We start from the raw sequence: 16,839 nt of genomic DNA on the forward strand, positions 1-16,839 counted from the left end.
TCAGCAAGGGCAGACTGGTGCCCAGTGCCAGCCACAGACCAGCTTTATTCCAGGGATGGCAGCTTTTATCCCATCCCATGCCATACCCTCCATTTTCTCCCACAAGGTGTGAGATCTTTCAGTAACAGAAGAGGTCTGTGCACCAGACAACCTGTCCGTGCACCCTGGCATTGACCAGGAGCAGCCGGGAGCTCAGATCCCACATCCCAGACAGAGCCCACTCAAAGGCATTTCTCACTCCTCTGCTACAAAGCAAAACTGCTGCAGGGTACATTTGAAAAAAAAGCTCTGCAGACTGAACATGTGCCTGGAACTCTTTCTGCAAGACAAAAGACACATTTAAACATAATGTAGAAAAAAAAAAAAAGAATAGGTTTTAAGATCTAGAGAAGTCACTGTGCTAGAGAAGGAGACAGAATGTAATTTTTTTTGTCCCATCTGTTGGCTGGGAGAGAACTGAACAACATTCACAGTGAGAGCCTTAAAAAGAAGCTGGACTGGCACTAAGCAGAGACAGGAGGTGGTGACTGCCCAGTGCTGCAAATCCATCCTCACCATGACCAGGGAGAAGGGACTGTTGGTTTGGGAGTGCTCCTCTGAGCCACCCACCTTCTCAAGGGACTGAGAGCTGGGGATGTCCAGCCTGGAGAAGAGAAGGCTCCTGGGAGACCTGAGAGCCACTTCCAGTGCCTAAAGGAGCTCCAAGAGAGCTGGAGACAGACTTTGGACAAAGGATGGAGGGACAGGACAATGGGGAATGGCTTCAAACTGCCATAGGATAGGGTTAGATGGGATACTGGGAAGAAATTCTTCCCTGAGAGGGTGAGGAGGCCCTGGCACAGGTTGCCCAGAGAAGCTGTGGTTGCCCCATCCCTGGAAGTGTCCAAGGCCAGGTTGGATGTCTGGTCTAGTGGAAGGTGTCCTTGCCCATGGCAGGGTGGTGGAATGAGATGGTTTTTGAGGTCCCTTCCAACCCAAACCATTCTGTGATTCTCTGGCCCTGCAGGGCACACACACAGCCCGGTGCCAGCCAGAGCCGCTGTGTTTGCAAGCCATGGACACACATGAGCATCATGAGACCAGGAAGACAAACACAAGCAGACACATTATCCTGCTACAGGTGTCACTGAGTGCTGCTGGAGGGCTGTGGACCATCATCTGGACACATCCACACCGCTAAAAGGTTGTTGGCAAATTGATGGTCATACAGAGGAAAAAAAAAAAGATACAAAGGAACGGAAGACTTGAACTATAATCAGAAGTGTAGCAAAGAGAAGGAGGAAAAATGCTCCCCAGACTGCCTTTGTAAGGGTTGCCAAAAAGCAGCACATTACACCCAAGATGTGCCAGATGTTGCTGCTGCCCAGGAATGGTGGTGTCAAGAGCAGATGGCAATGGCTGGGAGGAGCATGAGGAAGGGTGGGAGGAGAGGAAGAGAGACCCAGCTGCCAAAATATCTTGCCTTGGCTCTGCTCACAGTGAGGGAGTTGACTCAGGTTTCGAGTGTATCAAAGACAACTTTAATTGGTGACTTGCTTGAATGTTGATCTACAAGTACATACCAGTATCATAGGACTCTATGGAAAGAAGGGGGAGGTAGAGCAGCTGAAGCAGAATTTAAGTGTAGACTGGTGAAACTGGAGGCAGAGAGGACCTACCACTGGAAAGACTCACCTGGGGTCTCACACACTTGCCACCATTTGCTCTCAAAGTGGGATATTCCCAAGGGAGCGCTCAGAAATCACAGGGTGGAATTTCATGGCCATGTCACACAGGGGTAAGACAAGCTGCTCCTCTGGCTTCACAGTGCATCAATCTAAATCTCTCTTGAAAGAAAGAAAAATCTGGACTGATGGGGTTTTATTAAGCCCAGCAGTCAAAGCCAGGAAACAGTATCTCAATTCATCTGCTCAGTCTGTGCTGAGAGGTACAGAGGAGGTGGGGGACCATGAGGAGAAGGCTGGTCTTGTCAGAAAAGCCTGTGGCTATGAACCAGACAAGAGGGCCATGAAGCCCCAAAGCCAAGCTGCTCACGCCTCGTAGCAGCTGCCTGGAGGCGGCCGGACAGCCTTGGCTTCACCATCCAAGAGCAGCTGCAGACCTGCCTTGTGGCTCCAGAGCACTGGGAAGGCTCTCACCTTCCAAAAAGAGCAGACAGAGGAGTTGCCAGCTCATCTGGGGGTCACCCAAACCTTGCAGACACATCCAAAATGCAGAATATAATTTCCTATTTCATCCCCCACCTACGGTGGAGTTTATTCCCTGGAAGGGGAGCTGTGAGGATAAACTCATTAACATCTGTGAAGTACAGATACTACCACACTAAGTGCACTGCCAAAGCTCAGGAGATGACTGTTAATTACATATTCAGAGCGGGGTTGTTACAGAATGGATTTAAAAATGGCATGGGGTCCCCACTTAAAAAATGGGGATAAAACAGATTAAATGTTTGCCCCTATTCTGAGGGCTGAAGAACATAAATCAAACAGATCTTGGGTATGTCTGGACCACACAGGAGCAGAGGGAAACAGCCTCCGTGTAACGTTTCCTAAATTGCACATATTGGTCCTGTAATCCTACTAAATTCTCTCCGTCGCCAATGGAGAGCGACTGGCACTGTCATAATCCAAGCTCTGTGTGCATTATGGCAGGGCAGATCCTCTGCAGAGCACAATCACTTCCAGGCTCCTTCCAACTAAAGCAAATCTGTGATCCAGGGGGAACAGATGTCTCTAGCGAAAGCAACGGGTGGCCAAGTGGGAGACTGAGCTCCGTTCCCAGCCCAGCGTACCCCACAAAAGTGGGTAACAGCACAGCAAAATGTTGGGGAGGAAACAGTGGGCAGCTAGGTAAAATACCAGGGATGGCAAACCTGGGCTGACTGAGGAGCTAGCACACGAGTGCCAAGATCCTGGAAACATCTTCATCAGAAACATCATAATTCCTCCTGAAAAGAACCTGGCTCAGCCCCTGCAATACAGCATTTTACTGCAGTCTGCACAGCAAAAAGTGTCCAAAAAAGGAGGACACTGATATGTGTGTTAATCAAGTGAAGAACCATCTACAAAGAAAAGGCATGGATCTGTCTTCCAGTTGAAAAGCTATAAATAGCCTTGCATACTTGCTTATCAGATTGGTTCGGCTGCAGGGATAATCTCCTGGAGAAAGCAATGGAAGCCCTGTTATGTTGGATATTTATAACTAGATGAAAGCCTAGAAAATGCACAGTTGTGTCAGTCTTGTGCTCGTGCCACGAGATAGGGTGTGTGGGATCCAATTCGTCTCCTCAGTTTAATATAAGGTCAAGAATGGCTTAGTCTTCTCAGCCTCACAAAAACACAAGATCTCATCTCTGTGAGGGGCTGGTGCTGCTTGAGCAGCTGACAAAGCTGAGACAAGGGCAGGGTGAGAGAGTCCCCAAAAGGTCATGGTCATCCTACGTCGCTGGAGACTCTCTGCAGGAAGCAAGGCGTGACCCTTCTCTGGACAAATGAGATGGAAAGGTTTTGTTGGAGCCACAGATGGGTCAGACCTGCCACACCTTGGGCAGACAAAGCGTGGGAAACACAGCTCTGATGAGCTGGTCTAACACCATCAGTGCCCACTAATCTCCAGATCACCTGTCCCGGTGCCAGGGTCTGCTTAAAGGATCATGACCCTGACCCTGCTCCTCAGGTCCCTCGAGCTGCCGTTGCCAGATTATCTGCAGAGCACCAAGACCAGCTGGGGCTAATGCTGGTGGATTCCCCAGAGCCTTGGCCCGCCATGGCCTCTGCACTCAACCTGCTTTACACAGGTCGGGACGGCTGCTGGAGGCACTGGAGCCTGACCTTCCACCCACTGCCATGTGAAGGGAGCTGAGACAGGACAGGCTGGGGGACAGTGAGCAGAACAGGGTTATGGTTATCCCCTGAGAGCTCTGCACTGCTCTGTACCACACGTGGATTTGTTGGCGGATGGGTGTGGAGTGACTCCTGTCCTCCTTGGATGGGAACATGCACAGGGAGCCTTGTGCAAAGAGAGGGAGCTGCCTGGTTTATAGGGCAGGTTCAGCTTCGTGATGCTGAGAGCAGGGAGCCGTGACCTGCACTCTGTCCCAGACAGAGCCACTGCTCTGGGCAGTGTCCCTCAGCCTTCCTCAGCTCTGCTCATCACCTGGGGCAGACAGGGAACATCCCAAGGACTACAGACAGTCCCCTCTGCCCTCCATCTCCTGATGCAGATCTCCCAGGTGCTCCTCCCTCTCTCCTCTTTCTACTTTTAGCCCTGCTTCTCCCTCACCATCTCCAAGTTGCCTGGTACCTTCCAGGACTCAAACTTTCCTCTTCCAGGTCCACCACCACTGCTGCCTCACTATATCATCCAGCACAGCCACATGGAATCTCCTTGCCTATATGGCCTTCAAGCCTCTCTTGACTTGGGAAGTCCAGTACTGCCATTGTGTGCCAGGGCTCCAGGAACCTCTCCAGGAACTGCTCTTCCCAGTTGCCTGATCGGTACTTTTGGGAAGAAAGTGATCTGCACAACACTCCTAGACAGGAGGGTGCCTCATATTGCAGGAACAGCAAATGGATTTGGGAGCCCTGCCAGACCTCGCCCCACCATGGGGCTTCAATGGTTGTAACACAGAGAACTCCAGCAATACTCCAGGAACTAGCATGGGAAGAAGGATGAGAACTTCCCCTGGACCTTCTCACATGGTTCCTTAATAGAGGGATCCAGCAGGTTTGCAGCTCCCTAAAAAACAGCTGAACACATTCTCAGCCATTTTCACACCACATACAGACCCGTCCCAAAGTCAAGGATGCTCCCAGAAGATAGGAGGAAACTTCAGGAGAACCCTCTGCCACCACTTCCCTTTCCCTCCCACAGGTTTCACTGAACTTTCTGGTTCCACAGCAACCTCCCCTGAACACAAGAGCACAGAATGCAGCAGGTACAGGAGAGAAGATGTTATATGAACAGCCAGAGCCAAGTCTGAGGAAGCAACTGAAACTGACCAGAGAAGACAGCTGGGGGAGTGGGCTGCTGAGGGCAGTCAGGCAGGCAGCACAGAGGCAGCACAGGGAGCAGAACCGGGGTTTAAGCTGCGCCAGGGCAGGGGAAAGCCTGTGGTGAGACCACAGACAGCTCCTAGGGGGTTCTCAGGGGAAGGTGGGCCAGAGCAGGAGGTGACTTGCAGGGCCCAGTGAAGGCGGGACATGTCGCTCTTGGGTTTGCCACCCCCACTGATCCTCCTCTGATCTTCCACTCCATGGATCTCCTTATCCCGGCCTGTGCCCCTAAACCTGCTCTCCCTCTGCTCCTCAGGAAACTCCCATGGCTCTGACCCCCACCACAGCGTGGAGAGCTGCATCATGCCCCAACCACGTTGTCCTGCCATGGGGACAGGCGCCCACGGGACCCCCTGAGCGTGCCACACAAGCTCACCGATGGTTGGGTGCCCCTGTGCTGCCACCCCGGACCACCCTGCTGGACCCCCTCTCTACATCATGCCAAACCCATCTGCCTCCTGCCAAACCCCTCTGTCTCCTCAACTCTTCCCGCTCCCACATCCCCTTGCCTCCCCGAGACCTCCCTCCCTCCCCACCTCTTCCCCTCCCCACCACGTCCTCGCTGTACCTGCTTTGAGCCTCACCCCTCCTCCATCCTCCCCTCCCCACCACAGCTGAGCGTGGCCAGCCGAGCTCCTCGGCCCCTCTCACTCTCACGGGGGAGGTGCAGGGTGGGGGATGAGGAGTCCCGGGGAGGGGCAGGCACGGGTGGGCGGGCACGTACCGTTCTCAGGGTGCTCCATCTCCCCGATGCTGCCGTCGGGCGTGGTGCGCTCATAGTGGTCCTCAGGCAGGGCCAGCGGCCCGATGCGGGGCCCCGACGATGATTTGCTGCTGGGGGTCTCTGATTCCTCCAGCCCGCTGTCGTAGTAGCTGTGCTGGGAGGGATCCTGCAGGTCCTGAGCCTGGCTGGCTGCAGAAAACGTCACTCGGCGATGAGGTAACTGGAGAGAAGAGAAAAGCTGTTGCATCACCCACCCAGCAGAGGAAGGCAGAGAGGGGAGTCATCAAACCTCACCCACAAACAGAGCTAGAGAGCTACTGCCCAGCACTGCCAGCACCAGCAGGGTCCATCATCACCCCCCCCATAGCCATCCTGACAGACACAGTGTTGGGGTCTTCCCCAGCCAAGAGCACCCTGTCAGGCACCACTACATGTGGGGAGCACACTTTGCACGGTCCCTGTGCTCCCCCAACCCATCAGCTCCTGTCCCAGCCTCTTCTTTCGCCCAGAGACAACCCTGGGCAGATGTCCTCCCCCATGGCAAGAAGACTCTGGAAACATCCCTCTGAATCCTGAAGAACTGCCCCACCCCCAGCTCCCCCCCCTCACCTGGGGTCCCCACTCTGCAAGTCCCCTTGGTGTCTTCAGAGACCCAACCCAGAGACCCACGTGGCCAAACCTACCCCAGAGCCCCTCTAGTGCCCAGCACAGAGCCACGGTGACATCATCCCTCGCATCCCAGCCTCTGGCCTGACCCCATCTCTCATCTCAGAGCTTCTCCACCAAGGGTCAGCATCGCAGCTTTTGTCTGCTCGTTAAGCATTTCAAAGACCCTACTTCACACTTTCTCTCCCCAGCTTTGCCTCATACTTGGGAGGAGCTCCCCGCAAACAGCCATTAAGCTACATCATTATCCTCTTCCAAATCCTTCCACAAAATCCTTCTTTGTCGTGATTACCCAGGAGTGGAAAGGGTGGCACGAGTTCATAGGGCAAGAGCGGGATGGTTCGTGCGGAGAATGAAACACAAAACACAAACACTAGGGGAGAGAAAAAGACCACAGCGCCCATAAATGTAGGAAGGAGCTATTTTGATGGGAATGTGAAGGTGATGAGGAGAAAGAGGAGCCACCACATCGTTTAAGCTGAATACCTTTTTTTTTTTTTTTTTTGCTGGTGTCTTTACTACAAATGAGTGGCAATCAGGCGTCCCACACAGCGAGCACCGACCAGGAAAGGGAAGGAATTGAGACAAACAGAGGGAAGGAACACACAGGGAGCATTTAGATGAGCTAGCTGCTTTAAGGTTAGTTGGACCTGATTAAATTCACCCCAGATGCTTAGAGACCTGATTTAAGTAACTTCAGAGTTGTTAGGGATGGGCTGGGTTTTTTTGGGTTTTTTTTTTGTTTTTTTTTTTTTTTTTCCTGATACTTTTTTCTTGAAGAATTTGTAGAGAATCAGGGAGCTTCCAGAAGACTGCAAGCGAGCTAAAATAGCGCCTGTCTTTAATGATGAGAAAAAAGAAGAGCTGGAGAATTATAAAACAGTTAGCTTAATTTCAGTTCCTGGAAAAATACTGAAGCAGATAAAAGAACTCTTTGTAAGTACCTACAAGATAACAAGGAAATGAGTAACAGCCACTGTAGGTTTGTCACAAACAAACATGTCAAGCCATTGAACTTCTTCCTTTGAAAAGACAGCAGACCTTGTGGATGGAGGAGGAGCAGTAAATGTTCTATCTTGACTTTAGGAAGTTTTTTTGACACTATTTTTGATGATATTCTCATAAGTAATGCAAAGAAACTGTGTAAGTGCAGCATGTACATCTCTGCCTGGGTAATATAGTGCAACTCACTGCAGGGTGGATGCAAAGCATTTAGAAAGTTGTATTCACAAAGTAATTACTGCAGACAGGCCTTTCAGCTGGGAGGATGGATCAAATTAAATTCTCTGGGTTCCGTCCCGGGTCCATCTCTAGCCTGTATTTTCATTAACTGCTCGGGTGACAGATGTGGAATATATCTGTCACATCTGCACACTCGCCAGAAATAATCACCCCCGAGCAGCAGGGCTGGCTGAGGGACCAGGGGCTGCAGCACACCAGGACCTGATGATCCATCAACAGTGTCAATCTTACCCCAAAAAAGGCATCTATATTGGGATGTGTAAACAGTCTTTAAGCCACGCAGGGATCTCTCTGCTCTGCTGAGTTTGAGCTGGGCTTTGGAGGCAGAGTTGTGCCCAATTTGGGTGCCACTTCCAATATGAACAGAAACAAACAGTTGATAGAAACCATGAGAAAATGTTAAAAAAGAAATGAGGAATTTAGTTCAGGAAGGAGAAGGGTAAAGATGGCAGAGGCAGCACTCTTGAAGCTTGTGAAAGCCTTCTGCAAAGAAAAAGCTGCTGCTTTGGACCACGGGCAGAAAAGGAGAGTCTTCACCTCTGGGAAGACTGAGGGTAATCACTGTGGAAAAAAAACCCCAATGGTACTTTTGGCCAAGTGCAATCATAGAATCCTGGAATGGGTTGGGTTGGAAAGGGCCTTAAAGATCATCTCATTCCACCCCTCTGCCATGGGCAGGAACACCTTCTACTAGATCATGTTGCTCCAAGCCCTGTCCAGCCTGGCCTTGGACACTTCCAAGGATGGGTCTCCTCTGAGCAACCTCTGCCAGAACCTTCTTGCCAAAGCAGAAGGTGCAATCTTTGCCATGACAGGACAGGCAAGGCCCTCTCAGGAGGACTTCATGCCCATCTGTGGAGGAGATGAGGGTAAGGCAGTCCTGCCCATGGCAGAGCTGTGTGCTGATGACCCTCTGCAGTACCCTCCCAGCCCACTCCAAGGGCTGCCCGGCTTTTTTGTGTAAAGCCCACAAAAGCCACCACTGCACAGACATCCCTGCCCACTGTGCCAGGAACTGCTCTCCCACAGCCTCCTCCTGCATCCTGACTGCCTGTCTGAAGCTGATTTCCTCCCTCACTGAGGCTCATCCCGAGCTCCAAGCTCCCGCTTTCACTCTGTGCTTGTAAAACCTCTGCCAAACAACCCAGGCTCCTCGGGGTGCCTGCAATAACACAAACAAACAGTCTCTGAAACCCAGCCTGTGACAGCTACTATCCCTCCCCTGAGGGGTCTCCGTCCAAATAGCATCACTTTTACCTGAAAAACACCTCCTTTAAATGTCACATCCTGCCTGGCAGCCCTTGAAAGGGCTCTTCTCCTCACTGGGAGGGAAAGACAACCCACACTCAACCCCACTCCCCCAGCCCAGCATGGCACTGACGTGGGTAGTGCCCCCCTCATTCTTTGCCCAGTCCTACCAGCTTGTGCCTTGTGAAGCTCTCCAACCCAGAGAGCCTTGTTCTGGAGTCACGGAAAGACACTGAATCAATTTGTCTGGCACTGACTTACAGAAATTGGGTTTTGTTTGACCTTTCTCTGGTAGGTTAAAGAGCCTTTCAGCACGCAGCATCCTCTACACAAGGAGTTGCTTGTACAGTGCAATCCAGGCATGCCTCAGTCTTCTTTTCAAGTCAAACAAACCAGGATCAACTCACAACCTGCAAGCCAGCAAATCAGTTTTGTGGCCCTCTTGTGTAATTGCCCCAGTTTTTCCCCATTCCTCATGGAAGGTGATCCTTGCAGGACCACCGCTGCCATCTCACCAGGGCTTCCTGCAGAGCCTTCCTTCTCCTACCTCTCATATTTTTTTCACCTGAGGTCTGTACTAGCCCTTAAGTGTGAGTGCCACAAGTGCTCACACTGAACTACTCATGCAGTGTGACCCTTAAACCCATTTTAAAGTCAGTGCTTCCCAGGATATAAACCAGCATTTCCCATTTCACAACGCACAGCTTTGCACTTGGCTGTGTTAAAATGCACTTTGTTTAAACGGGCCCAGTTTACCAAGCAATCTGGATTGCTCTGCATGACTGCTCTATCCTCATCATGATTTCCCACTCCACCAATCTCCATGTCAGTTGCAGGTTTTATCAGTGGTGATTTTATATTTACTTCCAGATCGTTGATTGCGGCATTGAATGGCAGCGGCGCTGCTGCCAAGGAGCTCCTCCAGGAGAACCTTGTTCCAGCAGTGCTCCAGACAAACTTTTCTTCGCCCAGCTGAGGGTAAACCAGATCTTCATCCATCTCACAATGCTTTGCTTGTAATCACAGAATCACTGAGAAAAGACCTTCCAGCCCATCAAGTCCACACCGTGCCCAATTCCCACCTTATCACTCAGCCCAGAGCACTGAGTGCCCCATCCAGTCGTTCCTTGGACACCTCCAGGGATGGGGACTCCCCCACCTCCCTGGGCAGCCCCTTCCAATGCTTGACAACCTTTTCCATCTTTTGTGATGTCCAACCTGAAAGTAGCGCTCATTCAAAAACCAGCTCTGCCTCCTCAGACCCGCAGGAACGCCTCGAGCAGATCCTGTTCCTACAGAGGCCAGGACCAGATGCCTAAGGAAAGGTTTAAAAGCTGGACCTGTCATGTAATGATACTGCCCAGTATCCCTTGCCATCAAGCTGCTGTGACTGACGTCAATGCTATTTCCATCATCGAGTTTCCTGCTTTAGCTGTTAATCCAGTTGTTCCCCAGGGCTGGTGAGGACAGTGTGCACTGCACACAACATCCTCATCACTGTCCCAGCTGGCTCATGCCCTCCCACTCCTCCTGGCCCTGCCTGGGCTCCCCAGCTCCATTAACACCCCTGGATCAGAGAGATCCTACTCCAGACTTTTGAATAGTCTTTCGTACAAATTATTTCATTCAATTATATGAAATATCACTCTTTCAAGGAGATTTTAATGACTTTGCTGGTTACCAGTGCATGGGCAGGTACTACATCCTACGTTGTTACGTCTCAGTCCAAATTACTACAACTATTCATTGAATACTTTTGCAGTTTTCTGCATAATTAACAATTTTGCAGTCTCCAGTTGGAATTGACAGTTACCAGATTTCACCTCTTCCCAGCACATTTTTTAAACTACTTTTTGCATTTACCTTGTCAAAATTGATTTTCCCCCAATGTCTTTGACTTTGTTTGCTAATTTTCTATACTCTGTAACTACTCATTTCTACTAATTGCTATCCACTCCTTCCCTTTTCCCCCAGTATTTATTGGTTTTCTATTTCTGCTGCCTCCACTTTGCCACTGTGCCAAAATGGGATTTGGGGCAAAGCTGTCTATTTTCTCAGCTGAGAAATTGTGGCCCTGGAAAAAACCTCCTTTCAAGGGCTCCCCAGTGCTCGGTCTTATATTCCTGATGGGGAGACCTGTGCCAGCCTCTAAATCTGAGGAATAAACCAAGCTCCCATCCCACTCTTTCCTCAGGGAGCACTGGCACCAGCAGCTGCCTTCAGCACCAGCAGATGCTCTGATGAAGATGTTCATTCCCTGGTAAATCCTGGGGGTTTCTGTGCTGCCACAGTTCAGAGTTTTTTTCCTGAGAAAGAATGGTTTGCTGCTCTACATTTAATGACCCCCATCCTCTGTGAAGTGTTCTCTTGCTTTTTTGAGCCTGTGACTGCTCCCAGCCCCTGTGGCATCCTGCAGCAATGAACTCTCTGCTCTGTGGAAAAGCCCTTTGGTTCTATATCTGCTGCCTGGTAATTTTGCCTTGAACTTCTCCTACCTGTAGGGTTGTGAGAAAAAAAAATTGCTCCTTGCTCTGCTCCTTTCCAATTCCACAAATCCATGTTGCATCCTGTTCCGTGTGTTCTCTCCAGCGTGTGGGGACATGCAGGTTGTCCTCCTGCAGACACCAGGCAGGTCAGGCCAGCCCCACTGCCCTTCTCTCTGGCTCTTCCAGCTCTGCCACAGCATTCCCACAGCGGGGAGGCCGGGGTCACACCCCCAGTTTTGGGGCTTGTCTGAAGTAGCAACAACTTGTTTTGATGAGGAATTTTCTTGGGCTGTCCCCGACACCCTTGCCCAGCCTGCCTGGTCCTGACCGCACACCCCAAACCCCCCAGCATCAGTCCCTGCCTGTGCTGGTGCCTTCTACCATGAGGGCATGGTAGGAAAAAAAATATATTAGGAAAAATTTCTTCATGGAAGGGCTGGTTAAGCATTGGAAGAGGCTGCCCAGGCAGGTGGTGGAGTCCCCATCCCTGGAGGTGTCCAAGGAACGACTGAACATGGCACTCAGTGCTTGGGCTGGGTGACAAGGTGGAGATCAGCCAGAGCTTGATGATCTTGGAGGTTTTTTCCAACCTTAACGATTCTGTGATTCTATGAGGGTTCCACCCACGCCTGCTGGATGGGGAGTAAGGGGATCCAGTCTCTCCTCAGACCCACTCTGCTCCTTCCTGCCTCTTCCCTTCATTAAAACATTCCCAGCTCTCAGGACCTGTACCAAGCTGATTCTTCTTGCTAAACCCAGGGAAAAAAAACTCAACCCAAAGGAGAGCAGTGCTAGGAGGGAACACTGGCTCACCGCAAACTCACGGCATCACCCCCTGCGCAGAGGGCATGGATGGAGCAGCAGGAGATGCGATCTCGAAATTCCATTGTTCACAGAGGAAACCGTAAAATCCGCCCCGGGCACCCTTTTCCTGCTGTCGGGAATGAAGGTGAGCCACCCTGCTCCCCCTCTAAGCGCCGATTAACGCCGGAGTGGTGAAAATACCCAAAGTGTTAACTCCCTCGCTGCTGATCCCAAAGCAGGATCCGCGGTAATGGGCTCATCTGGCAGCCTCCAATGGCTCCTGCGCCTCCCCGCATGCCAGAAGCCTCAACGGCCTTTCAGCCAGCTGCCAAAGGAGCTTGCTTCCCCAACAGCCGCCACAATGCAGCAACTCACAGGGCTGAGAGTGAAAGGCAATGTCAGACCCAACGCCTGGAATATAAAAATAAGTGACAAGGGAGCCATTGTGGCGCAGGAGTTAGTCAACTCCAGATTAATTCACGATCCCCTCTCTGTTACAGACCAACCTGGAGCGAGGCAACATCCCTGGTTACTGAGAAAAAAAGGAAAAGATAAGCCCAGGGACTGTGCTCTGAACTACGCAGATTCAGCTTTTCGTGTGGGGAGGCTTTGTGGTGTGTGGGAATTATTTCATTTGCCAGTGTCGTGCCTGGAGAGGAGCACGGCTCCAGCCCAGTGCAACACAGACATCGGAGCAGGAGGCTGAGGGGCATATTATGTCCATGGAAACCAGGGCAAGCCTCGAGGAAAGCTGGACCTGAATTGACAAAACCATCCTGAGAAACGCTCAAACTGTAGGAAACAGGACACCGGCTCGGCTCGTGGCTGTAAACAGCCGACCATTTCACAGCTCCTCTGACAAAAGCCAGTGCTTCTGCTGGTGTTCTGGGGTGAGGATGGATCAGAGCACAGACATCTCTTCCCACCCTTTCCCCAGCAGCACACTGGTGACAGTGCGCTGATTTTTGGAGAAGAAGCCTCCCAAGGGCATCCTCTGCTCCTTGTGCACCCACCCTGCCATACCTGGAGGGCATGTGAAGAGCTCACGGTGTTACCTGGCACAGCAGCAGCTGAGGGAGAGTGTTTGCATATCAGCAGCAAAGGCAAACACTGCAAAGGCAAACACTGCCCTGGCCTGGTGTCACCTCCTGGCATCTACGGTAACCCTCTGCTCCTCAAGGAGTTCCTCTGCTCCTCTGCCTCTCCCTCACGTGTCTCCCTGGTCCCCTTGGTGGCCTGGGCATTCTGTCTGCCCCAGAGGTCCCTCCCTGCCCTGCCACAGCATCTCCAGATGTTCAGAGGCACAAGAACAGGCTATCTCTTTGTTAAGCAAATCAAGACAGCCAGAGCTGCATTCCCAGCAGTGCTGGATTGCTCTCTGTTAGCAAGACATGCAGGAATTTAGGAAAGATCTTGTGCAGAGCAAGGCAACAGGTCCCAGGGGCTCTCCCTGCTTGGTCAAGGGAGGGATGGAGCACCCAGGCAGGAGCTGCAGCCAGTACAGACAGGGCAGGGAGATGGATGGATCCATCTCTAAGCAGACGTGTGGGCTGTGCACACCTGTAAGACCCCTCCTGCATTCAAAACAACCTCTCAAAAATTTTCCATTGAAGGTGCTGTCTCCAAGAGAACACTGAAAACTCTGGACAGGACTACCAGCAGAATTAAAGGCCTGGCTTTCTGATCTACCATTCTGACAATTAAGTGGGGTCACCATCACAGCTACTGGGGTCACACAGCCATGGGGCTGACAGTTCTGGTCTATCTGATGCTTGTGAGTCTCATTTGATGGCTGTGCTCTGCCCACAAATCCTTGTGTCCATCCCCATCCCAGTGTCTGACATGAGGATTATTCCCAACAACCCTTTAGCTCTTTCCTCAATCCACATCGGACATGAGGGTTGTTCCCAACAACCCTTTAGCTCTTTCCACCATCCTGTGTCTGACATGAGGGTTGTTCCCAACAACCCTTTAGCTCTTTCTCCATCCCATGTCTGACATGAGGGTTGTTCCCAACAATCCTTTAGCTCTTTCCACCATCCTGTGTCTGACATGAGGGTTGCTTCCAACAACTCTTTAGCTCTTTCACTGCTGACAAACAATACTACAGAAGGAATACTACAAAGAGACACAGGAATCCATATGATTCCACCTCCCCAAACCAGGTATTCCCCTAAAAGCAACTGCTCACCCTTCTAAGTGGCTGCTCGAATGGCTGCCACTGCTGACAATTAGCGAGTGCTGACCTTGCAGACAGAAGTGACAGTCTCCAAGTCCTGCCGAAATAATGATACCAGAGCAGCCATCCTAAAATGGACATCACATCCCCAGGCACTATTTAATGAATAAATCTGGGTAAAATGTGGGCTGACTCCACATAGGTGCCCTGAAGCCTCCTGAAATTTGCATGATGCTCAAAGAAGCCGCCAAAGCCCGGTGCCAACCTGCCTGGTCAGATCGAATTTATCTAACTCATAGCAAGATCTAACGCAATTAGAAACCCATTTAGACAGCCTCGGGACAGAGCTTGCCTAACCCCTCAGCCTATCAGAGCTCTGAGCCCATGGAGGATGTGCAATTTGGCTTTTCTTTGGGTGAAATGAAGATTGGGAAGGAAAATATGGAAATAAATCATCTGAAGGGTGACTCATAAAATCTAAAGGGGTCATAATCTTTATGGAATAATGTCTCAGTTGGACTGGCCGTGGTGTCCTGAAATGTCTATCACTATCAAGCTGATAATAGAGCTATTTTGTAGATGGTTGGTGTAGAGTGGAAATTGCCCAGGACACAGAAGGAGGTCTCATAATCACGTTAAAACCATCTGAAGATCCCAGGGAGAAAAAGGTTCCGGGACTGGGAGTAACACTTGAACAAAGCCCTCGAGGAATCCAACAGCTGTAGAGTGGGAAAATAATGCTGGGAAAATAATGAGCTAATCTGGCTCCCAGTTGCACCCAGTGGAGCTGACAGAGAGTATTGAAAGCTCTGGGGGGAGCAGGGGGTCCTGAGCCATAAACTCAGGACTCTATTAAAAAAACAGAGATAACCAGGAACGCTTCAATGGGAAAACCCCACAGAAAACCTGTCAATTTGCTGAATTCAGATCATTATTCAAGTGAGTTTCTTGTTTCAGGGTTGGGACAGGGGGGAGATCTTTGCTGACATGTAAAAATGAAAAAATGATGCTCTTGCAAAGGTACCTTTCACTTCAGAATTCAAGCCAAGTATTAATTACGATTCAAATTCAAAAAGGTCAGTGGGAATCATGCCTTTGGAAATTACTAGGAAAAATATATTTATATATAATATATATATTGATTGACTTGGGAAATAGGGGGGGGGAAATGCCAATTCGTTCTGATTTGTTTTCAAATTGAAATTTTTCCTCTGAGGGCAAACTTGTTCTCTAACCACCTCTATTTTCACTGGTAAAGGGCAGAAGCTTTTCCTGTTTGCTCAAGGAATTGTGCCTATTCCATAAGTCTGTGCACCAACATGCTCTGTTGGGAAGGGCCCTCACTTTAGTGGTCTGCAACCAAACTGCAGCTCCTGATGAATGGTGATACTGGGTAAGTCAAGCCTTCATTTGGAGACATCAAACAGGTAGGACAAGTAATAGTGTGAGGCTTGGGAGAGCCACTTCTCTTGCCTGCACTGCTCTGGCATTACCAGGTCTGGCACAGAACCCCTGATATGGATGAGCTGTCCTCAGAGAGCTGTCAATTCCTTGGGTCAAACCTTGCAGATCGCAGCTCAAGACAAATTTCCTGAACATTAGAGCATATTTCTGAGCTCTCTTCTCTTGGCAAGAGACACCCCTATGAACCTGTGATCCACTTGAAATCCTTGGGAAAAAACCCAGCCCAAGCTCCTCCAGGCACTTGCAGAGCCTTGAATCACAACACCCCAAAAGGTCTTGCCCAGCCTGAATAATAACGAAGGGCTCTTCAAACATCTAAAACACTGATTTTGCTTTCTACGGGGTTTGAGTGCTTTTGATGAAGAAGCAGAAAGATTAATAGATTAGTGTAAGAGGAACATCAGACATCACTTCAGCAAGACATTTCGAGCAGGATCTCAGTCCAGAGCTCAGACAAGCGGTTCCCCTCCCAAGCAGGGCTGGATATCTGTCAGAGTCTCCTCGGCAGCAGCTTTGCAGCTGCTCCAGAGCATCAGGGAGTTTGGAGGATGTGAAAACCAGGCCTTGTGGGAGCAAAATAGCTCCAGGCTTTCAGATTGCTCGGGCCTTTAAAGATGTCTCAGAGGAGCTGAATCAGGGCACTCTGCTCCGCCAGCTTCACCACGGAGCAGGATCAGTGCCAAGGGAGGGAGATGGTGATTCGCTGCCCGCCCCAAGTGATGGTTCTGAACAGCTTTGATGGAACCCGCCGTGCCATGTGCAGATAGGAGATCACAGGTGGGGATTTTGCAAGCAAGGAGGTACTCAGAAGCATGCTTACATCCCGGGGCAGGGACATCTTCAGGGATCTCTGGGTAGCACCCACAAGGCATGGCTGTGAGTGCCAAAATGGATGTAAATGAGGAGATAGTGTACGAGCTTTGTCCTGCTCTCCTAGCAGGTCACATCCCACTCTCCTACCACAAACCCACC

The 16,839-nt window shown here is 50.6% G+C and overlaps 1 protein-coding gene across 3 annotated transcripts in view; it reads right to left on the minus strand.

Moving 5' to 3' along the window:
* The window catches only part of PCDH1 (protocadherin 1), a 56,772-nt gene that overhangs the window by 22,803 nt on the left and 17,130 nt on the right, over window positions 1-16,839 (minus strand). For all 3 annotated transcript variants that reach the window (XM_050312314.1, XM_050312316.1, XM_050312315.1), the window contains exon 4: window positions 5,779-5,998. In XM_050312314.1, coding sequence (XP_050168271.1) covers window positions 5,779-5,998 — 220 coding nt within the window. The remainder of the gene's footprint in view (window positions 1-5,778; window positions 5,999-16,839) is intronic.

Source organism: Myiozetetes cayanensis, unplaced genomic scaffold, assembly GCF_022539395.1.
Source record: "Myiozetetes cayanensis isolate MyiCay16 unplaced genomic scaffold, myiCay2020 scf17, whole genome shotgun sequence".
Classification (NCBI taxonomy): Eukaryota; Metazoa; Chordata; class Aves; order Passeriformes; family Tyrannidae; genus Myiozetetes; species Myiozetetes cayanensis.